We start from the raw sequence: 23,216 nt of genomic DNA, 5'->3' as shown, positions 1-23,216 counted from the left end.
TTATTATTATTATTATTATTATTATTATTATTATTATTATTATTATTATTGTTATTATTAATATTCATAATCTTTTTTATTTATTTCTCAACTGCCCCCTTATCTCCTCAGTGGCAACGGCTGCCCCCCCCCCCCCCCCCCCCCCCGCCAGACACAACAGCCCTGCTTACAAAGATATAAAGAAAATAAATAAATCCAAAGTTTAAAAGAGTAAGTTTGATTAGAGGTAAACAAAACGTTAGACAACACGACAGAAGAAGAAGAAGAAGAAGAAGAAGAAGAAGAAGAAGAAAAAGAATGAATTACTGGGAATGGCACACAATGGCGAATATGCTTGAAAGTGATGAAGTTGTGATATCTTCACAAGTCGGTGTGGGTATTTACGAAGGTGAGAGACGCACAGAGTGGGAAGAGGGAAAGTTAATCGTATCTACACATCATATCTTCTTTCAAACATCCGATAATAATGCCCAATTACTGCGACTTCCATTAGAAACTATAGTGAGATCTGGACATGATGTTTACAGTAAAGGACGTTTTGCCTTTTCACATGCTAAAATTATCGTTCCTTTACCAGGCGATAATATTTATGTGAAGTTCTCATTTCGAAAAGGTGGAATGGAAGAGTTCTTTGAGGCCTTACGGAAGGCATTAAGAGAAAAGTGGTGGTTGCAGAAATCAAAAATAAATAAACCATCATCATCTTTATCATCATCTCCATTACCTCCAACTATTCAAACAACATCATCAATAACAACAAAACCAGGATCTTCTATACCATCAACGAATAATGTAAAGAAGGTTGAAAGTAAAGAGGAACAACCACAGGAACCTGTGTTTAGTATTACCGACAAGGCCGGTATTGCTGGTCTTATTCGTGCGACTGGAGAGAATGCCCAACTGAGTGAAACCTTAAAAGATATTGATGATGTGATGAATAACGCCTCTGCTCTTGTTGCCTCTATTCGATATTTACGACAAAAACAAAATGTCTCTGAGGGAAATACAGAAGGCGAAGATGATACCGCTATTGAAAGTATTGAAGCCACACTTGGATTGGGTACACTTGTCCGAGCCCCAACAAGTGGGATTACACACAGTCAATTTCATAAGGAACTCGCATTAGAGATGCATACATGGATGACACATCCTAAGAATGAACATATATTTGGAGGAATGCCACTTGTTCCTCTTATTGAATTGTTTTCTTTATATAATAAAGCGAGAGGAGGAACGGATTTGGTTTCTCCCGGGGATGTTCTCACTGCCTGTCGGGCTATGGAAAAACAATCCTACTCACAATATACATTAAAACAACTCTCCTCTGGTAGACTTGCATTACAACACAAAGATATATCTTTAGTTTTGGAGAAACTAGTTCCACTTCTCGGACCACAACTTTGTAACCCTAAAGAGAAGCAAAAAAGAGAAAATGAAAAGAGTAATATTAATATATCGACAACAACTGTCTTTCCAGATTCATGGATGGCATTAAAATCCGTTAATGAATTACAATTTGCAGCGAAATTACATGTGGCTCGATCGGTGGCATTAGATTTATTACAAGAATTGGAATTGCATGGATATCTCTGTAGATCTGGAGGTAATTATGGATGTATCGCATTTCATTGGAATATCTTCGTATTTTAACACATTTTTTTGTTGTTTTTTTTTTTTTTTCTTTATCTCTTTATTGAGAAAAAACAAAAAAAAAAAAGCAAAGAAGAAATAAATGTGAGTGTTATTGGAGTCGAGGATAATACTGATTTATATTTACAGAAGGCAGTAAACGAGTTCTCTTTTTATTATTTCTGGTTACTCATTTTATGGGAACTGGGTTTTTTTTTCTTTTGCGTTTCCATCTCTCTGTATATATATATATAATTAATGTATATATATATATATATATATATATATATATGTATTTCTATCTCTCTGTATTTTTAATATTCTTTTCTCTTATTTTTTTTTTTTGCATTTTATCTCCTTTTTTTCTCTCTTTCTCTCTCTCTTCTTTTCTTTGCTATCACTATCACACAACACAGACAAGCACAACCACACTTAAACTCATATATATACATCTATATTTATATATATACAGGTATATTCTCTATTATATGGGTGAACGAGTTGAGTCTGCTTTTGATCAATTGCAGGCCATTTTAGATAATGAACGATTTGGCTCATGGAATGAAGATGACGTCACAACACTTCTTTCACTCTTAAATGAATACTATAAACATCAACAGAAACAACAAAAGAAGTCTGATTGTACAGGTGAAAAAGAAAAGGATGATGAAACTTATTTAGATGAAGAAGATATAATTAATGAAATGGATCGATCATTAACAAAACTTCGTCATTTTTTACAGAAACGTCTTCCATATGGTTCTGTTCATGAACCGAATGCTCCACCATTACCTTTATCCACATCATCACCCTCTGATGAAGATAAGAGTATAGTGAAAGTGAAAAATAATAATAATAATAATAATAATAATAATAATAATAATAATAATATAAAGGCACCTGTTTATCCTGTAGATGCATTTATGTATTTAGAGGAAGATGTGGAAGAACTTGTGCAACAGGGATGTATCTCACGAGAGTACTGTAAAACGTGTGGGTCTGTAGATATTGGATTAAGTGATTTCATCACCCATTCCTTCTCTCAAGATCAGTTGGTGTATCTCTCTTGTTATTTATTACCAGCCCTTAGTGATGCCGCTTACATTGTCACCCCAGATTGGAAATTACAGCGACGCAATGAAGAACAGTGTAAAGAAGTTAAATTACCACTATCAACATCAACAACAACAACAACAACCGCTATATCTTCTTCTTCTTCTTCTTCTTCAGTAGTGTTAACATCACCTCCTTTTAGTTGTCGACATGTTGTGGATGTGGGTTCACGTCTTGGAGTGGTACTTCTTTCCTGTTACTTCGCCGCACAGCAGCAAAGACTGGGAAATACAGAACAAGTGACGGGTGTTGAATTAGATAATAATATGATTACACTTCAACATGATGTGATTAAAAGATTTGCTTCTAAACCTTCATCCTTACAGTTAAATGTTGTGCATAGTAACTGCTTTGAGGGAACAGGGATGGATGTACTTTGTCAGGCAGATGTGGTGATTTTACATAATGTGTTTGAGTACTTCTCTGCATCTCCGGAGGAACACCTGCAATCGTGGCAACGACTACGGGAGATTTTAACACGACGTGGTCAATTATTGATTTGTTCCCCGAGTCTTCAGGAAACACTCGCCGGGTTTACAGAAGAACAGGTGCGTAAAGTCTTGACAAACAACCACAATAATAATCATAATAATAATAATAATAATAATAATAATAATAATAATCATAATAATAATCATAATAATAATAATAATAATAATAATAATAATAATAATTCTGGAAAGGAGGAGGAGGAGGTTGTTGTGCAAGAGCATGTGAGTCCTAATTCCCGCAAGCGCTCTCGAGATGAGATGAAAAATGAGTCGTTTATTGAAGTCTGGCGAAGGGCGTGGGTGGAGGAAATTGATGTCTCTACAGTGCGAGATGTATTCTTTTCCCTTAGACAAGAAGGCAATAATAATAATCATAATCATCATCATTGTGAAAGTGATGAGTGTTGTTCCCATGGAGAAGATGAGGAGTTGCTTGAGAGGTTAAATAGTGTGCGGGTGTATATGGTAAAGTAATAAAATAAAGAAGAAGAGTAGGGAAAAAGAAAAATAATAAAGTTATCATCATAATTATTAATAAATATAATAAAACTGGTTTCTTTTCTTTCTATGTTTTCTCTCATTTTCAAAGAATGGGGAGGATATATGGTCCATTATTATTATTAATATTATTATTTTATTTTTTTTTCTTTTTTTTTTTTCATTCTCTTTTACTCCATATAATAAAATATCTTTATTTGTTAAATATCCACTACACAATTTCCCTTTCTCCCCTTCTCTCTCTTTTTCTCTTTATTACAACGGCAAGTACTCTCTCTCTCTCTCTTTCTCTTTCACATCCATACATAATGGGTACACTGCAGCTCATCACCATCACAGCTGAAACGGTTGGAAAGATTCTCCTCTGTGCCCTTGCGGGTCTTCGTCTTTCTCACTATTTCGTCGCACCGGCCAAAAGTCTGCGGGGTCTCAGTGCTATTTCACTTCTCGTATTTCTCCCGTGTCTTTTATTTGGAAATCTCGTTCTTCGGCTCACCTGGTCGGCGCTTGGACATTATTACTGGGCCCCACTTCTTGCATGTGTCCCAACAGTGCTTGGTGCGATTGGTTCCTTTCTCTTTCGCCCATTGCTGGATCCACATTGGCACGGTGTACTCACATTGGGATGCACCTTTCAGAATGGATTAACATTTGGATTGTCTATAGTGATGACATTAAAGGGAGTCGCGTGGTTAACACCAGAGGCGGTGGAACGGGCAACATCATATATATTTCTTTACAATATTGTCTGTTCTATTGGGCTTTGGGCTATTGGGGAACCATTAATTAAATCATGTAAGAAGCGTTTGGTGCAGGAACGTCTGGCACGACGACGTATTCAACAAGAACAACAACAACAACAACAAGAAGAACAACAAGAGCATCGTGAGGAAATCAGTGGATGTATGGATAGTGAAAACAGAATAGTTTATCCATATGGATTAAATAATTCGTCTATCGAAGTCGATAGAACTGTAACAGCAAGTGATATAGATAATAACGCAGTGGAATCAACACCTAATCAAAATGAATCTAAAAAAGAAAGAAGAGCAACAGTGGAGGAGCAATTTGTGTGGTATCGTCCTTCAGATAATGCGCCGCCTATTTCTTTTTCAAATACCACAGGTAACGATAATAATAATAATAATAATAATAATAATAATAGTAATACTATTCTCTCTACGCTTTGGGAAGTACTGGTACGAATTCCTGGTATTCTGAAGAGTCCACCTGTTTGTGCTACTCTTTCCGCTATTGTCATTTCATTAGTACCCCCACTGCGTTGGTTAGCAGAGTCACCGCCTGGTGATGTTATTATTGGTGGAATGAAAATAATTGGAGCTGGGGCCATTCCACTTCAGCTTCTCTTGCTTGGATGTAATGTGGCCGGCTCCCGTCCACCGCCTTTGGAAAATAAGAACAGACCAACAACAGGTGGAAAACACAATAGAGATGATGAAGATAATGAAGATGAGGAGGAAGATGGGGATAATGATAATACTATGCATACCGTGGGCATATCAGATGGTCAGAGAAGATGCATGAAGTTCTTCTCCATTTCACAGCCGACACTTTTCGCTATTTTAACTGTTAGTTTACGACTTGTTTTTATTCCATTAGTTTGTTTCGTAATTATTCACTTTCTCCGTGTGGGAGGGATTATTCCTCCAGAGCGAGATTTCTTATTATCTGTACTGTTGGGAACCTGCGCGCCTTCCGCTATTAACTCATCTCTTATTTGTACTATGCATTCGTACAAGGCAAGACCGTATGCACAGATGATATTTGTGATGTACGTTACTGCTATAGGAACAACTGCATTCTGGCTTACATTCTATATTTGGTATTTGGGTGAGTAATGGTCTATTGTATATATATATATATATATATATGTGTGTGTATTGATGTTTGAGGATGTCATTTCTCGGCTTTTCTTTTTTTTTTTGCATTTGTTTTGTTATTGTACTCTTTATGGACGGAGCACTACACATTAATTAAAATGTCATTAATCTAATAATACAAAAGTGTATTCTTCTTTTTTTTTTTTTTTGTTGTTGCTTCGGTCTTGCTTAAGCCGCATTTTTTTTTTTTTTTTAATTTGATTCGCTCTTGTGTTACGATCAATTATCATCTCTTTATATATGAGAACAAAAAAAAAAAAGAAGAATAATAGAATATTCTTTTGTATTTGTAATTATGTCTTCTTTCTTCTTTCTTTTCCTTCTCTTACCTTTTATTTATTTGTATTCTGAGGTTTCCCCCCACTCTTTTAGAAGCTCTCTTCATATATAGAGAGAGAGTTTATAAGGTGATAAGTCAACATCAATAAACAATATCTATATTATTATTATTATTATTATTATTATTATTATTATTATCAATGGATCGTTTTCTCTCTTCTGCAGTGACTGTAGGGAAAGTTATTCTCGTTGCGGTTGTGGGGATGTGGGCCTCGCGGTATTTTGTCAGCAAATCAAAGTCCCTCGCTGCCCTTAGTCACATCGCTGTGAAGATATTTCTCCCCTGTCTACTTCTCACCCAACTCGCACATGATATTTCATGGGAAATGATTCGTAAATATTACTGGGCCTGTATTTTACCTCTTATTCCTATGGTGATTGGTTTATCCTCCGCCTTTGCCTTTCGTTCCTTTATTCCAAAAGAACTGCACGGTTTATTACAACTTGCCTGTACTTTTCAAAATGTGATATCGTATGGTTTAGGCATTGCGGTGAATCTTAATATCTCTTGGTATGATAAGGAAGCGGCAACAGAGGCACAATCATATGTGTTTCTCTACAATGTTGTGCATTCTCTTTTTCTCTGGTCTGTTGGTACAATGATTGTGGAGAAGTGTGCAGAGGCTTTGGAGGAAAAAGATGTGGTTTTAGAAACTTCTACAACTACAAATACACATACAAATACTACTAATACGAATACGAATAGTAATACTACTAATACTACTACTACTACTACTACTATTACTACAGATACTACTACAGATACTAGAGATACTACTAGCATGAATGTAGATAAGAAGGAGGAGAAAAATGGAGAAATATCCTCCACACAGAGTTATATGAATAGTATAAATTCTTTAAATTATAATCCAGTAACGAGATTAGAAGATTATAGACCAGTTATTGCTTCTACAACGAATACGGGTAAAAGACGAGTGAAACGATCAGAAGAATTAACATGGTCAGAATATATTTGTTTACAACTCTCTTATCTTATGACGGAACAACTTATTGCTAGTCTTATTGGTTTACTTATAGCTCTTGTTCCTCCATTTGGAATGTTAGTGGATAATCGTTTAGGTGAAATGATATTAGGAGGTTTTTCACTCTTAGCACCAGGAACAGTACCACTACAGTTATTAGTACTTGGTGTGAATATTACAGCAGATGGTGATGGTTCTGTTAAACTTCCCACACGTTTTTTAGTGGCTGTTATTATTTTACGTTTATTCTTTATTCCACTTGTTTGTTTTGGTATTGTTCATATTCTCGTTGTAAATGCTCTCATTGAGTATAATAGACCTTTTATATTAATAATGTTAATACTCACATGTGCACCAACGGCTATCAATACTTCTATTATATGTTCTATGTATTCATATAAAGTAAAGGAATATACGAAATTACTTCTTTATATGTATATCACCTGCATATTTACAACAACAGTGTGGCTTACAATATATATATGGTATCTAGAAACATAAATTTGTAGAATATCATATATATATATTTTTTTTCTTTCGGAATGCAATTTAAAAAGGAAAAAAAAAGGGTTGAGAACTATATATTACCCAAATGAAACGCAATGATTTTTTTTTTTTTTTGCTTTTATGTGAAATAAGTTTTTAACGTTTCTTTTTTTTTTTTCTTTATTTATTGTTCTTATTATGGACGAACGGTGTAAACGTTGTTTTTTTTTTTTTTATGTGTATGTGATATTTCTTTATCGCACTGACGAACGTTAATCTTCTTTGTTTTTGTTTTCTTTCCTTATTTATTCATTACTATACATATCTCTCTGAATTCATATATATAAATATATCTGGGAATGAAACAATACCTTAATTCCTCTTTTTTTCCTCCTTTTCTATTTTCTACAAAAAGACATTTAGAAAGAGAGAAAGAGAAAGAGGAAGATTATCGTTTTTTTCTTTTTTTTTTAATAAAAATGTCTAAGATTAAAGTGTACGTTCGTGTACGTCCCCCACTTCCTGGGGAATTTGATATTCCTGGCTGTTTTGACTGTGCTGAGCTTGAGGAGATCTCTGGAAATTGGATTCGCATAAAGAAAGAGGGCGAGAGAATTCGATACTTCGCACGGGTGTGGGGCCCAAAGTCCACACAAGAAGAGATATTCCGTACGATTGGCATCCCTACTGTAAAGGATGTGTTTGAGGGTTATCACGGTTGTATTTTTGTGTATGGACAGACGGGAACGGGAAAGACATTTACTTTAGGCTGTTTAACGGCAGGACTGGAGGGCATTCAACCACAGTGTATTCGATTTATATTTGAGAAAATTGCAAAGGAAAAGGAAAAGTATGAAGTGACGGTGAAACAACATTATGTTCAACTCTATCGAGATGCAGTGCAGGATTTACTGGATATTACAAAAGATAATTTAAAAATTCGTCTAGATGATACCATAGGGGCTACAATAGAAAAAGTAACGATTCGAGAAGTAAAGACATATGAAGAGTCTATTGCATTAGTTCAAGAAGGGGATCGTAATCGTAATGTGGCCAATACAAAAATGAATTCCGCCTCTTCTCGTTCACATGCTTGTCTCATTACAGAAATATGGCGTAAAGATAAAATAACAGGAATTATTACATTTGGTCGATTATATCTTATTGATTTAGCAGGATCAGAACGTGCTTCCAAGTCTGGTGTCTCTGATGCTGCCTTTAAAGAGATGGTGGCCATTAATAAATCTCTCAGTATATTAGGAAATTGTATTGCAGGATTAGTGAATGGAGAGAAAGTCATCTCTTTTCGTGAATCCCCACTTACACGTATGCTTCAACACTCCTTAACAGGACATGGACGAACTTCTATTATTGTGACGATAAGACCAGATAGTCCAAACATGCAGGAAAGTCTTTGTACACTTAAGTTTGGAGAAAGAGCTCAAAAGGTGGAAGTGCAGATGACTCCAGCGGGTTATAGTGATAATGTTCTTGAGCTTGAAGCCCAACTGCGGGAAATACAACGTAAGAATATTATGTTAAAACAAAGAGCTTCTGCCTATCGTCGATGGGAGGCGGAAATGATCGCAGAGATAAATACAAAAGAAGCCGAAATTGAAAAGCAAGAAAAGGGATTTCAAAACACTGTGGAGAATCTAAAGAAAGAACATGCACGAGAATTACAAGAAATGGAAGAACAATGGAAAAAGGATGAGGCTAATTTTATTTCTACAGCTTCTAGTGAACTTGAAAAGCTGAGAGAAGATAATGCGGCTATTATAAAGGAAATTGATGAAAAGGTTGCCAAGGCTGAAAAAGAGTTTCGTGAAACCTTTTTACCTGCACAGAAACGCGTAGAAGAAGAACGAGAAAAACTTGTACTTGCACGTACTCAAGCTGAAAAAATACTTGAAGATTTACAAGAGAAAGAATTAAGTGAAGATCCCTATGAAAAGGCACGACAATTACAAGAAAACTATACCAGTACTATTGCAGAGCTAAAACAGAAACTTCGAGGTTGCCGTGAAACACGCTTTGGAGACCTAAAAACAGTGGATGAAGTAGAGGAGAAACTTACTGAATATAGACTTACATTACAATATATGCAGGAAAGACTCTCACGGCTTAAGAGAAAAACAGAAAACTGGAATGAACGAGAAATTAAGAAATTCCTTCACCGTGAATACAAAGTACCTGATAAGAATGCACTACATCAATATGTGGAAGGATGTCGAGAAGTATCTATGGAACGAAAACGTGAGAAGGAAGAGGAAGAGGAGAAAGCATTAGCATTAGAAGCAATGGATAGTGCTAATGAAGATAGTATACCCCCGCCTAGTGATGAACCTCCACCAACAGACTCGGATGTCTACTCTTCAGATGACAGTGAATACACATACTCAACTGATGATGAAGAAGAGGATGAGGATGATGATGATGATGATGATGATGATACTATGGACGATTCAAGTTCTGAGGAGAATGAATCTGAAGAAGAAGAAGAAGATGAGGAACCAAATGAGCCTATACCAACTGAAGAACTTTTTGATGCAATTCAAAAAGAACAACGTATGATTGAAATGCTTGACAACTTTGCAAAGTATGTGATTAAAGGAACAGTAGTTTACATATTACAAATAAGTAATGATGGAAAGCCGCCATTATTAGTTCGATGCTTTATGCAACTCACATCCTCCTTTACTGCCATTGTAGTAAGTGAGGTGAGTCCCAATGGCAAAGATGCTATTAAGAATCGAAATCTATTTAAGATAGGGGTAAAAAATATTGTAAACATACGACTTGGACAAAGTACACCGCTATTTGTGAAGGCATTAGAGTACGCACCAGTTATTCCACAAGGTACTCAAATGCCACCCACAAGTGAACGCTGTTCCCTAACTTCTCTTCGTGTGTTTGAATGGCGAAGTATGTCTCTCTTGGTAGCCGAACAGACATCTCATTTGGAAAGTAAAAGAGAAACTTCTACACTTGATGTTGTGTTTAACACAAACTCTGATTATGAGGCATGGATCGTAACACTACACCGACTGACTTCACGAGAGCCACAATGGTCTGGTCCAATGGATCTCAGCGGTGAAATGGGATGTGAGAAACTATCAGAAAAAGAAGTAAAACTATGTGAGACAAAACATATTAAACCTTCTGCGTTATTGCGAGTAAATGCGGAATTACTTCATAATCCAATAAAGAAAAGACGTCTTTTTGTAACTCTGTTTGACTTTCGCAACATCTCAAATCTAGATCTTATTCACGCTCAACAAGTGTTTCTTTTCTTTATTGAGGAAGGATATGTCGAACAGCATACAGTAAATCAAATTTGCTTTACACAATTACAAAATGAAAAGAAATGGTTAAAGGAAAAAAGTGCACAAGTTCGTGCGATCCGAATACGACTTGTTAATATGCTACGGTATTATAAAAATGCTAACTTTACGCATATTCAACGATTTCTATTCTCTACACAGGGAAAAGAAGAAGAATTTCTCGAGAAACTGATAAATACATTAGGTCCTGAGCCAACAGAGGAACAGTTACAGTTGTCTACCAAGAAAGAAGAAAGTGGAAAAAATACAGAAGAAATGGTAGATGAGGTTACAGATGAACTCAAAGAGAACAAACCGACAAAAGAAGAATTGGAATTATCTGAAGAAGAAAATCGATCAAAGACGGAGTTGCAACAAATTGTGCAAATACAAAAAGAACTAGAAAATACTGTTAGGAGGCAACTTCAACAATTACAACCAAAGAAAGAAGATAATACACAGAAAAACAGTTGATGCTTTTTCCATGTACATTCTCTGAGGTCCAAAATAACCAGGATGACCTCAATACTGGCTAGTGTCAAGGGTGTGTAGTGTAAACATAATAAATATGAGACTATTACCAAGAGAAAACAATTTTATTCGTTAAAGTAAAGTACTATAGTAGTAGTAGTAAACATTATCCTTTTTTTTTTTTATCCTGGTGTACTACCAACAAAATTCCAGGGTGACTTTTTAAAAAAAATATATATACTATCGATTATCGGTTTTCCTACTACCTCCTCTTGTAGTTATTTAACTCTATTTTTTATTTTAGTCTTTCTTCGTAGTAGGAGGGTTGGGGGGGGGTCGTTCGTGTATACTTCTCTCTCTCTTTCTTTTTGTCATTGTTTCTGTACTGGATTCTGTGTAGAAGAGAGGGAATATTCCCTGTTTCTTTTCTGTGCCCTCATTTTATATTTATTGCTTTTCTCTTTGCTGCTCGATAGCAAGCTACTCAAGGTATACACTTGAACAACAAGAAAACAAAAAAAAAAAAAAAAAAAAAAAGAGAAAAACAATGGCGTCTGAAGCCAAACGTCGCGTTGCTATTATCACCGGTATCACTGGCCAGGACGGCTCCTATCTCGCTGAGCTTCTGCTGGAGAAGGGCTACGATGTGCACGGTGTTATTCGCCGCTCCTCCTCCTTCAACACGAAGCGCATTGACCATATTTATCGCAACGAGCACCTCAAGCTGCACTACGGCGATATGACTGACGGGACGGTGCTGCACCACCTCATCGCACAGCTGCGCCCAGACGAGGTGTACAACCTCGCCGCCCAATCACACGTGAAGGTCTCCTTCGACACACCCGAGTACACGGGGCAGACAGACGCCATTGGTGCTCTGAAGATCCTTGACGCCATCCGTGCGAATGGCTTGGAGAAGACGTGTCGCTTCTACCAGGCAAGCACAAGCGAGTTGTACGGAAAGGTGCAGGAGGTGCCGCAGTCAGAGAAGACACCCTTCTATCCACGCAGCCCATACGCCGTGGCGAAACTCTACGCCTTCTGGATTACAGTGAACTACCGTGAGTCGTACGGTATGTTCGCGTGCAATGGTATTCTGTTCAACCACGAGTCCCCCCGACGTGGCGCAACATTTGTGACGAAGAAGATTGTGCGTGCGGCTGTGCGCATTAAGAAGGGTCTGCAGAAGGAATTGCTGCTCGGTAATGTGAACGCCCTGCGTGATTGGGGACACGCAAGGGACTACGTGTATGGCATGTGGTTGATGCTGCAGGCGGAGCAGCCGGACGACTGGGTGTTAGCAACAGGCGAGCAGCACAGCGTGAAGGAGTTCTGCAACGTGACATTCGGCAGGCTGGGCTACGAACTGGAGTGGACCGGCAGCGGCCTTGACGAGATCGCATACAACAAGGCGGACCCCAATCGTGTGCCGCTCATCCGCGTTGACCCGCGGTACTTCCGCCCGGCTGAGGTGGAGACGCTGCTCGGCAACCCCGCCAAGGCAGAGCGTGATCTCGGATGGAAGGCCAAGTGCACCTTCGAGGAGCTCGTGGACGACATGGTAAAGGAGGAAATACGCGAGATTGAGACTGGCGAGGATTCCTGGCGGTAGAGAGAGGATCATTAATGCCGTAAACTGCAACAGTAGCAGCCATGGTAAGACTGTGGGGCGTAAAGTGTTCGCTTCTGTTGAAGGAGAGAAAGAGAGAGAGAGAAGTGTGATAAGGAATGAATTTAGTACACATACACTATATTATTTATGGGTGCATGCTAGGAATAATGCATGTATAAATACACCCATATTTGTAATGTCAAAGTGGGCCGCTACCGTTTTTTCAGGGATTCTTAGGGGAGCGGCTGCTGCAAAGGCTCTCTCTAACAGTACTGATCGTGAGGGAAAAACAGAAGAGCGCTGAGGCCCTTAAAATAAAGAAGCAAATGAAAAAAAGGAAAGCGGAGCATAGTCAAAGACGTAAGTCCTTGCAGTAGATAACTAGACACAACTGATTAAAGATTAAAATGAAGGAATGATCTAGGCAAGATATTGTTGACGAAGTGAATTGTATGATGTCGGTATTTTGTTTCTTATCATGTTTTTTGCATGCTCTTCTTTTTTTTTATATCTAAATTAATATGAAAGTGTTTATATTTCCAATTTTTTTTTTATCAACAAACCTCTTCTGTGAGTTGAGGACAAGCTAAGTAATGATTTCTTTGGCGCAGTCAGGTTTTTCGTCTTTGTTATTGTGAAGTGTATCGACTGTTGCTTTTTTTTTTTTATGTTCCTTATTAGCCTATAATTATGAATACATATAAAAAAGATATATTTGTTATTGTTTTTGGTGGGTTTCCCTTTATAATTTTTTTTATGTTATTTTCCTTTCTTATCTTCCTTTGGTTCTCCTTCTAGGGATTTGGGTTTGTTTTTCGAAGTTTGCGAAAGTGGCAGCTGGTATTCCCCGGCTCCGTTTTTCTGGTTACCGTAAACGGTATTTCTGTCTAAAGTAGAAAAAAAAAAGGAAAGAGATTCTTCTGTGTTTACCAAGAAACGAAAGTATATAAATATATATTTTATTCTTCCCTTTGTAGTGCACTTGTGTGTTTGATGGATCCGAGCGAAAGCGGCACATCAGCTGAACTGCAGCTGCGACAGGCAAGAAGCAGCATTGCATCACTTAACCGTTTTCTTGCAGAAGCCGAAAAAGGTAACACAGTACCTTTTGCAGAATTACAGCAAGAGCTGCAGAGTGCACGTGCCGTACTCACAGGACTTTCACAAGGAAGATTAGATGCTGTTTCAACTGCTGCTTCCATCTCTGTGCCTTCTGGGTGGCAGGCGTCTAATTTACACCCTCGCACAGTGGGCCGGGAAGCAGTAACAGACCTACAAAGACGTACGGCACAGCAATTACTTGCCGAACTGAGTCTAATAGAAACTTCTTTGCAGCGTTGTCAGCGAAAGACACAACAACGTCAGACGTATATGTCAGAGGTAGAGCAATTACTTGGCGGTATGCGGGGAAATGGTGGTCAAGATAGTGTTTCATCTCTACAACACCTCGAAAGTGAACGGAGTTCCCTGCAGTACACACGTAATCGTGTTCGAGCAATGCTAGATGAAAGTAATTTGGTGATGAAGGCGCTGCAGGATCAAGGTGGACGTCTCGAAGGAACAGATAGCAAGGTTGCGGATGTGTTAGAGTCTATTGGTGTGGCTAATTCCACTGTTTTGCAGATTCTCCGCCGTAATAGAGTTGATGCATGGCTTGTATACGGAGGCATTGCACTCACAATCTTATTTCTCTATTATATATGGTGATAGTAGTCTGCAGTTGTATTCTGCTGATGTGGACAGTTTTTTTTTTTTTTGTTTGCGTCTTTGGTGGAAAGTAGTTGAAGAGAATCATCTTCAATGTTTATGGATTAGCCGATTTAATTGGCATGAGACAGTGTGAATGTCAAAATGCTACTTTTTTTTTCCTTTGGTGAATGTACCTGAATGAACGACCTGTTGTGGTGGTGGTGGTTGCTTTTTTTTTTTTTTCGAGAGAGAGAGAGACTTGGCAATCTCTTGCAAATATATATATATATATGTAAATATTTATTATTCTATTTAAATTTGTGTGTAGTGTTTTTTTTTTTTAGCCGTTGTCTTTGTCATCCTTTTATTCTATTTTTTTTTTCTTGTTTTCGCCCCGATAAAAGTATCATGTTTGTGATGAAAAAAAGGTAAAGAATAAGGACTGAGTTCGATTTTTTGTTTTCTTTTTCCAGCCACATATAGATCAAAATATAAAACTACTCTTTTCTTAACAAAATAAGATAATCGGGAATGGATTTGGGTCAAACATCACGTCCACGTCCTGAACCAGAGCCATTTAATGATTTTGAAGTCCGACGAAAGTGCACTTTCTGCTGTGGATTACGTTGTGCTCTTGTTGCTGGTGGTGTGCTATTCGCTATCACATTTCCATGCAATTTAGTAATGCTGCGAGGTCGCATTTGTGAAGGCCGGGGTTTGTTTGGCTTCTTGGACCGTAATCTCTTTCTACCACTGCCCTTCGCTGCGGTAGCGTTTACACATCAGGTAATGCAGTCAGAAGCGCTTTGGAGCAAAAATCGAAAACCAATTTGGAAACTTAACTGGCAATGTGCTGGTCTTAATCTCTTGTTGTGGTCAATATTATTGAGTACGGGAACATTTATTTCTCGACGCTTTGCTCCACATTGGAGCCGACGATATCGTTTGTTGTTATGGGAGTACAAGCGTACTCGCCGTAATTGTGCTAATAAGTACTTTCCAACGGCATTTGGGAGAATCACAGAGGATCTTGATTGGTACAATATTCTCTGGATGCTTACCATTTACCACTCCTTGTGGGGTATGATCACTATTATGGCAGAGCGTGAGTTCGGCGCACACTATGCCATGTTCTACCGAGACTGGCCGTATAGTCGATGGTGTTCCCCACGTTGGAGGGAATGGCGAGAGATAGAGGCGATAAAGCATGTTAACAAGGAACAAATTGTGGGAGCATATCGTTGGGGTTCATTTCTCACAAGTGATCGCTGGCGTTCCAGCAGTGTTTAGCTATTAGAGAGAGAAAGAGAGCGGAATAACTGTTCTTCAGTAGAAAAAAATGTTTATCGCAGATTTCTTCCGTTCCATTACAAAAGAAGTTCCAAATAGGTGATATACAGTAGCTTCTCTCGCACTGACTAGCCTTGCTTTTCCTACTACCTCCTCTTGTAGTTATTTAACTCTATTTTTTATTTTATTCTTTCTTCGTAGTAGGTGGGTTGGGGGGGGGTCGTTCGTGTATACTTCTCTCTCTCTTTCTTTTTGTCATTGTTTCTGTACTGGATTCTGTGTAGAAGAGAGGGAATATTCCCTGTTTCTTTTCTGTGCCCTCATTTTATATTTACTGCTTTTCTCTTTGCTGCTCGATAGCAAGCTACTCAAGGTATACACTTGAACAACAAGAAAACAAAAAAAGGTAAAAAAAAAAAAAAAAGAGAAAAACAATGGCGCCTGAAGCCAAACGTCGCGTTGCTATTATCACCGGTATCACTGGCCAGGACGGCTCCTATCTCGCTGAGCTTCTGCTGGAGAAGGGCTACGATGTGCACGGTGTTATTCGCCGCTCCTCCTCCTTCAACACGAAGCGCATTGACCATATTTATCGCAACGAGCACCTCAAGCTGCACTACGGCGATATGACTGACGGGACGGTGTTGCACCACCTCATCGCACAGCTGCGCCCAGACGAGGTGTACAACCTCGCCGCCCAATCACACGTGAAGGTCTCCTTCGACACACCCGAGTACACGGGGCAGACAGACGCCATTGGTGCTCTGAAGATCCTTGACGCCATCCGTGCGAATGGCTTGGAGAAGACGTGTCGCTTCTACCAGGCAAGCACAAGCGAGTTGTACGGAAAGGTGCAGGAGGTGCCGCAGTCAGAGAAGACACCCTTCTATCCACGCAGCCCATACGCCGTGGCGAAACTCTACGCCTTCTGGATTACAGTGAACTACCGTGAGTCGTACGGTATGTTCGCGTGCAATGGTATTCTGTTCAACCACGAGTCCCCCCGACGTGGCGCAACATTTGTGACGAAGAAGATTGTGCGTGCGGCTGTGCGCATTAAGAAGGGTCTGCAGAAGGAATTGCTGCTCGGTAATGTGAACGCCCTGCGTGATTGGGGACACGCAAGGGACTACGTGTATGGCATGTGGTTGATGCTGCAGGCGGAGCAGCCGGACGACTGGGTGTTAGCAACAGGCGAGCAGCACAGCGTGAAGGAGTTCTGCAACGTGACATTCGGCAGGCTGGGCTACGAACTGGAGTGGACCGGCAGCGGCCTTGACGAGATCGCATACAACAAGGCGGACCCCAATCGTGTGCCGCTCATCCGCGTTGACCCGCGGTACTTCCGCCCGGCTGAGGTGGAGACGCTGCTCGGCAACCCCGCCAAGGCAGAGCGTGATCTCGGATGGAAGGCCAAGTGCACCTTCGAGGAGCTCGTGGACGACATGGTAAAGGAGGAAATACGCGAGATTGAGACTGGCGAGGATTCCTGGCGGTAGAGAGAGGATCATTAATGCCGTAAACTGCAACAGTAGCAGCCATGGTAAGACTGTGGGGCGTAAAGTGTTCGCTTCTGTTGAAGGAGAGAAAGAGAGAGAGAGAAGTGTGATAAGGAATGAATTTAGTACACATACACTATATTATTTATGGGTGCATGCTAGGAATAATGCATGTATAAATACACCCATATTTGTAATGTCAAAGTGGGCCGCTACCGTTTTTTCAGGGATTCTTAGGGGAGCGGCTGCTGCAAAGGCTCTCTCTAACAGTACTGATCGTGAGGGAAAAACAGAAGAGCGCTGAGGCCCTTAAAATAAAGAAGCAAATGAAAAAAAGGAAAGCGGAGCATAGTCAAAGACGTAAGTCCTTGCAGTAGATAACTAGACACAACTGATTAAAGATTAAAATGAAGGAATGATCTAGGCAAGATATTGTTGACGAAGTGAATTGTATGATGTCGGTGTTTTGTTTCTTATCATGTTTTTTGCATGCTCTTCTTTTTTTTTATATCTAAATTAATATGAAGGTGCTTATATTTCCATTTTTTTTTTTTTTTACTATCAGAGCGTTTTTTTCACTTGGTCGGTGTTTCTTTTTTTCAATACACTTACGTACTTTGTGTGTGTGTGTTTTGTTTCTTTTCTTTTTTTTAACTATGCTGGTGTATCGGGTTTTTTTTCTATTCCGGGTGCTGTGGTGTGGTTTACGTTGTTTTTTTATTTTCTTTTTTTATTTTTCTTTTCTTGTAATTTTACGTTGAAATGATAGAGGGTTTCTTGATGCCCTTCTGAGATTGAGATAAAAGTGTGTGAATGGGAAAGTTTTTTTTACTGTTTTCTGGTAATTAGGATTCTTATGAATTGCCCTCTTTTTTTTTTCTTTGTTAGAATATTTGGTCGTTATTTTTCTTGTAGTATAAGATAATGAGGATACCAATTGAATCTTGTGTCCTTGAGTATAGGACTTCCATTTTTTTTTTTTTGTAATTCTTTTGTGTACTTTCTTTTTTGTCCCTTCTTTTTTTTTCAATAAAGTAAGATGCGTGGTGTATTCTTTTTACCTGTGTAATGTTTTTTTTTTTTTTTTTGTTATTTTGCTTTTATATTTATCCCCTTCGTTGATAAAATATATTCTCTTTTTTTTTTGTCTGTTTTTTTGTTGTTGTTGTTTACTTCCCTGTTCGCACGTTGTGGTATAGGAGAGGAAGGAAGTGTGAAGGAAAAAGAGAAAACATTTAGAAGTTATTATTCTCAACACGAACAAATAAAAAAAAAAAAGATAAAAGAAAATAATATTATTATTATTAAACGTGGGAAGTACAAAAAGAAAAGAGCCAAACAACCGTGAACTATACAGATGAGTGACGTATCCAAGTGGGAGAAACAACTGCAGCGACTGTTGGTGGATGGTAGTGAAACCTCTAAAATTGTTGCGGCTGTTGAAAAAATTCTCTCCGCATCCCCTAAACACGTATTTGCCTTGCGATGTAAAGTGGTATACTTACTTCATCAAGATAAACACGCCGCGGCTCTCACGGCCCTTCAACAATGGGCACTGGCAGATCCCTCTATACGGGATAAATCACAGGAGTATGCGTTTCAGAAGGCCTACTGTTTATATAGAAGTATGGAATACCGCCAAGCACACGCCGTTCTTAAACGTGCCCCACATACATCAGAAGATGTGGCTTCTCAACATTTATTGGCACAACTTCATTACAATCTTGAAGAATTTGAAGAAGCCGCACGTATTTATGAAACGCTTTTAGCGAAAAATGCATTTCGTGATGATCATGAAAAAACAGAATTGCAGACAAATTATGCAGCGGCTTGTGCGGCCATTGATGCTCAAAAAACTCAAGCCATTGTACATGCTGCAGATGAGAAAACAGCCGATTTATTATATAATGCCGCCACCGCACAACTGGAAATGCATGATTACACCGCAGCTATGCAAACCCTTCAACAAGCAGAAACATTGTGTGCGAGGGCACATCCTAAAAGTCGTCTACGCTCTTTTCAAGATGTTTGTGCAAAGAGTGATGTGGAATTACAAGCATTATTGGATGTGAAAAATTCACCAGAACGTTCCTTCTTTAATGATGTTGCGGCTATTTGGGTACAAATGGCATATGTAAACTACGAAACCCGTCATGAAGATAAAGCAAGTGCTCTTCTTAATGTGGTTTTACGTTATCGACCATCTTCTACGGTAACACTTGCAGTGGCTTCTATTAATTGGGCTGCTATTCAGAAACATATTGATTTCTTTGATACCCACAGAAAACTTAAGATGGCCCAAAATCCAGCTGTAAGCAGTCGTTTAACATCTAGACAACGTTTACTTGTACGTTATAATACTGCCATGTTACTTTTGCATACAAGTAATTTAAATGGATTTCGACGTCAAGTGGAACATATTGCGGATGAATACCCTAATTCTGATCTCACACATTCTCTTAAATTGGCATTAGCCGTTCTGGAAAGTAAGAAAAAGCGACAATCAAATGATAAAACGGTTGCTGAATACCTGAAAAATTATCAGCAAAGTGTGAAGGAGCAACAAAAACAAGAACAAAATCAAAGAAATCCAGTAGTTGGAAAAATGATTACGCTTATTGCTGCACAAATATTTTTTGAAAATGGAGATCTTGAGCATGCTATTGAATCTCTATCTTCTGCACCAGAAGAAATTAGGCAAAAGCCTTGTACTTTGGTAACTTTGTTTACATGGAAGGTTCAAATTGGTGATGTAAAGGGGGCAAAACAACTTCTTATTGATTTTATTGGTTCTACATCAAAGAAACCTACGGTTGTTAGAGAAATTCTCACATGGGTTGTGCAATCCTTGGCATCACGGGGTCTCTATGCAGATGCCGTAGATGTTATCCGTGCTGTTCATACCGCCGTACCTGTACTTGAGCAAGATAAAGAGATACTAGCTCTGATGGCTCTCTGTCTCTCCCACTATGATATGCCATCTGCCCGTGCATGTATGGAAAAAATTCCTGAAGCTATCTTTACTGGCACTAGTAGTAGTGGTAGTGGTAGTTCTTCTGCTAAAAAGTTATCCTCCTCCTCTCTTGCCGAGCTGGAGTCTCAACAACCATCACGACAGCAAATTGAGGCACTTGGTTATCATCGCATCTCTGGAGGTGAGGATCAGGCCGATGGCGGTAAAGTCAAACGGACCCGTCGACGCCCTATGCGGCACCCACCGAAGAATCTTGAGGCCCGCGTGGATCCAGAGCGCTGGCTGCCCATGTCCCGCCGTTCATATATTAAAGATCTTCCAGAGCGTAGAAAGCGGGAACTCAAGCGGTTACGTGCGAGTGAACAGGAGCAAAAACGTCATGAAGCGGAAAAACGAAAAGCGGCAGCCACAACTGTAGCCACTGCAGCACATTAAGTAAATTGCTTATCTAAAGAAGTCCTTTAAGGGAAGAAGGAGTGAAACTAAGATGATAAAGCAATATTTTGGCACAAAGACTTACTTATTATTATTATTATTATTATTATTATTATTATTATTATTATTATTATTATTTTGCTTTGCTGTGCGAATGTAAGTCACTGTGAGTTTGTTGCTGTTGTGGTTATTCTTGTTGTTTATTTGGATGAAAGAGGAAAGAAGGAAAAAACAAAAAAAAAAAAACTATTACATTGACATCACAGGTGAAGGTGTAATAATTGTAATAATTATAATACAAAAAGAAAAAAAACAACAACAGAGGTAGTAAATAGTATGGAGTAAACCTGTTTGTTTATTGTTTAGTGTTGTCTCTGCTTTGTTATGATAAGTTATTTCCTTTTTTTTCTTTTTCTTCTTCTTCCTTGATTATTTCTTAAATTTACAATCATACAAAAAATAAAAAAAAGCTCACTACCTGTTTTTTTTTTTGTTGATTTCCTCCGTAACTGGAACCAATATATTGGGACAGAAGAGGAGAAAAGAAAAAAAAGGCTTTCGGAAACTGAAAAGAAAAAAAAACACGCACACACAGTTACGTATTTACGCATAAGTACTCAGAAATATTTTAATACTGAGAGTTAAATAATGGGAAAACCAAAGTATTTAAAGAAGAAACAAGAGGCGGCTGCAGCATCTGCTGAACAGCAACAACAATCTAAAGAAGAAAAATATGATACTAAAGTTGAGGAACCCAAATCTTCAGGTGCCATGGTAGCTTTTGCAAATCCTGTTTTTCGCGATGGTGTAAGTGACATTCTCGTTGAGAAGATTGACATTAGTTACCAAGGTGTACCTATCTTGGAAAATGCAACATTGAACCTTGTGGCTGGGCACCGGTATGGACTTGTGGGTCCCAATGGTTGTGGAAAGTCAACACTATTAAAAGTGCTTGGTTATCATGAGATCCCGTTTCCAAAGCATGTGGATCGTTACTTTGTCTCTCATGAAGTAGAGGCATCTGATGTGACTGCCCTGGATGCTGTCTTGTCTGTGGATAAAGAGAGAGAAAATTTGGAAAAGGAACTGGAGGAATTGGCTCTTGCAGATCAAGAAGATACGACAGTCTCTCATCGTATGGATGAAATTTATAAACGATTGGATGAATTGGATGCGGATACTGCAGAAGCACGTGCGGGAAAAATTCTCTTTGGTTTGGGATTTACTCCAGAAATGCAACATCGTCCAACTAAATCTTTCTCTGGTGGATGGCGTATGCGTATTTCATTGGCACAGGCACTCTTTATTAATCCTTCCGTTTTGCTTCTTGATGAACCTACAAATCATCTTGATATTGAAGCTGTGGTATGGCTTGAAAATTATCTTTCTAAATTTACGAAAATTCTTTTTATGGTTTCACATTCGCAAGATTTTATGAATAATGTTTGTACTAAAGTGGCCCATATGTCTCATGGAGGACTTCACTATTATGATGGTAATTATGATCAATTTTGTATTACCCGTGCAGAAAAGGAAAGTAACCAAATGAGACGTTTTCAATGGGAACAAAATCAAATTAAAAATATGAAAGAATATATTGCCCGTTTTGGTCATGGAAGTGCTAAACTTGCCCGACAAGCTCAATCAAAAGAAAAGACACTTGCTCGTATGGTTCGTGGTGGTCTTACACAAGCAGTTGCAAAGGATCGACAAATAAACTTTGGATTCCCCTGTGCTGGACCTTTGCCACCACCCATGTTGCAATTCCGTGAAGTTTCTTTTGCCTATCCTGGACGTGAAACCCTTTTTGAGGATCTTGAACTTGGTGTGGATATGGAATCTCGTATTTGTCTGGTTGGTCCAAATGGTGCGGGTAAGACCACGTTAACAAAACTCATGTGTCGTGAGTTGGAGCCTACTACTGGATATGTAGCGAAGAATGCCCATTGTGTTATTGCTCGTTTCCATCAGCACTTTGTGGATCAAATTGATATGTCGTTAACTCCACTGGAGTGGATGGGACAAGAGTATCCCACGGTCACGGATCCTAACATATTACGTAGTGCACTTGGGCGCTTTGGTGTTTCTGGAAAACTTCAAATGACGCCAATGAATACACTTTCAGATGGACAAAAGTCACGTGTAGTGTTTGCGTGGATGGCTTTCAAGACTCCACATTTAATGATTCTTGATGAACCTACAAATCATCTTGATATTGAATCTATTGATGCTTTGGCAGATGCTGTAAATGCGTTTGAAGGAGCTGTGGTGGTCGTATCTCACGATCTTCGACTTATTGCTCAAATTGCTGAAGAGATTTGGATTGTGGATAAGGGCCAATGCCGTAAATTTAATGGTGATATTGCGGATTACAAGGAACACGTCCAACAGGAGGTGCATCGCATGACTGAGGACTATGCCAACAGGAATTAAAGGAAGGATGGAGAGAGAGAGAGAGTAAGAGAATTAAAAAAAAAAAAAAA

The 23,216-nt window shown here is 38.8% G+C and overlaps 11 protein-coding genes across 11 annotated transcripts; all 11 read left to right on the top strand.

Moving 5' to 3' along the window:
• Window positions 1-297: 297 nt before the first annotated feature.
• TM35_000032100 (uncharacterized protein) lies at window positions 298-1,650 on the top strand (the record flags this gene model as incomplete). The annotated part of the gene is made up of 1 exon (XM_029021977.1): window positions 298-1,650. The coding sequence occupies one exon, from the start codon at window positions 298-300 to the stop codon at window positions 1,648-1,650; it is 1,353 nt and encodes a 450-aa protein (XP_028886523.1).
• Window positions 1,651-2,117: 467 nt separating this feature from the next.
• On the top strand, window positions 2,118-3,707 carry TM35_000032090 (uncharacterized protein; the record flags this gene model as incomplete). Its single annotated transcript, XM_029021976.1, has 1 exon — window positions 2,118-3,707. One exon carries the CDS (start codon window positions 2,118-2,120, stop codon window positions 3,705-3,707), a length of 1,590 nt encoding a protein of 529 aa, XP_028886522.1.
• A 332-nt stretch (window positions 3,708-4,039) lies between these two features.
• Window positions 4,040-5,590, top strand: TM35_000032080 (transporter; the record flags this gene model as incomplete). Its single annotated transcript, XM_029021975.1, has 1 exon — window positions 4,040-5,590. The coding sequence occupies one exon, from the start codon at window positions 4,040-4,042 to the stop codon at window positions 5,588-5,590; it is 1,551 nt and encodes a 516-aa protein (XP_028886521.1).
• Window positions 5,591-6,111: 521 nt separating this feature from the next.
• TM35_000032070 (putative transporter) lies at window positions 6,112-7,455 on the top strand (the record flags this gene model as incomplete). The annotated part of the gene is made up of 1 exon (XM_029021974.1): window positions 6,112-7,455. One exon carries the CDS (start codon window positions 6,112-6,114, stop codon window positions 7,453-7,455), a length of 1,344 nt encoding a protein of 447 aa, XP_028886520.1.
• Window positions 7,456-7,919: 464 nt separating this feature from the next.
• TM35_000032060 (putative kinesin) lies at window positions 7,920-11,237 on the top strand (the record flags this gene model as incomplete). The annotated part of the gene is made up of 1 exon (XM_029021973.1): window positions 7,920-11,237. The coding sequence occupies one exon, from the start codon at window positions 7,920-7,922 to the stop codon at window positions 11,235-11,237; it is 3,318 nt and encodes a 1,105-aa protein (XP_028886519.1).
• Window positions 11,238-11,781: 544 nt separating this feature from the next.
• On the top strand, window positions 11,782-12,846 carry TM35_000032050 (putative GDP-mannose 4,6 dehydratase; the record flags this gene model as incomplete). The annotated part of the gene is made up of 1 exon (XM_029021972.1): window positions 11,782-12,846. The coding sequence occupies one exon, from the start codon at window positions 11,782-11,784 to the stop codon at window positions 12,844-12,846; it is 1,065 nt and encodes a 354-aa protein (XP_028886518.1).
• Window positions 12,847-13,839: 993 nt separating this feature from the next.
• TM35_000032040 (putative SNARE protein) lies at window positions 13,840-14,553 on the top strand (the record flags this gene model as incomplete). The annotated part of the gene is made up of 1 exon (XM_029021971.1): window positions 13,840-14,553. The coding sequence occupies one exon, from the start codon at window positions 13,840-13,842 to the stop codon at window positions 14,551-14,553; it is 714 nt and encodes a 237-aa protein (XP_028886517.1).
• A 513-nt stretch (window positions 14,554-15,066) lies between these two features.
• Window positions 15,067-15,825, top strand: TM35_000032030 (uncharacterized protein; the record flags this gene model as incomplete). The annotated part of the gene is made up of 1 exon (XM_029021970.1): window positions 15,067-15,825. One exon carries the CDS (start codon window positions 15,067-15,069, stop codon window positions 15,823-15,825), a length of 759 nt encoding a protein of 252 aa, XP_028886516.1.
• A 434-nt stretch (window positions 15,826-16,259) lies between these two features.
• On the top strand, window positions 16,260-17,324 carry TM35_000032020 (putative GDP-mannose 4,6 dehydratase; the record flags this gene model as incomplete). Its single annotated transcript, XM_029021969.1, has 1 exon — window positions 16,260-17,324. The coding sequence occupies one exon, from the start codon at window positions 16,260-16,262 to the stop codon at window positions 17,322-17,324; it is 1,065 nt and encodes a 354-aa protein (XP_028886515.1).
• A 1,357-nt stretch (window positions 17,325-18,681) lies between these two features.
• TM35_000032010 (putative signal recognition particle protein) lies at window positions 18,682-20,733 on the top strand (the record flags this gene model as incomplete). The annotated part of the gene is made up of 1 exon (XM_029021968.1): window positions 18,682-20,733. The coding sequence occupies one exon, from the start codon at window positions 18,682-18,684 to the stop codon at window positions 20,731-20,733; it is 2,052 nt and encodes a 683-aa protein (XP_028886514.1).
• Window positions 20,734-21,381: 648 nt separating this feature from the next.
• TM35_000032000 (ABC transporter) lies at window positions 21,382-23,166 on the top strand (the record flags this gene model as incomplete). The annotated part of the gene is made up of 1 exon (XM_029021967.1): window positions 21,382-23,166. The coding sequence occupies one exon, from the start codon at window positions 21,382-21,384 to the stop codon at window positions 23,164-23,166; it is 1,785 nt and encodes a 594-aa protein (XP_028886513.1).
• Between the last annotated feature and the right edge of the window lie 50 nt (window positions 23,167-23,216).

This window comes from Trypanosoma theileri (assembly GCF_002087225.1).
Source record: "Trypanosoma theileri isolate Edinburgh chromosome Unknown TM35_Tth_3_V1, whole genome shotgun sequence".
NCBI lineage: Eukaryota > Euglenozoa > Kinetoplastea > Trypanosomatida > Trypanosomatidae > Trypanosoma > Trypanosoma theileri.
The sequence above is the reverse complement of the archived record's forward strand: the minus strand, read 5'-3'. Positions and strand labels throughout refer to the sequence as shown.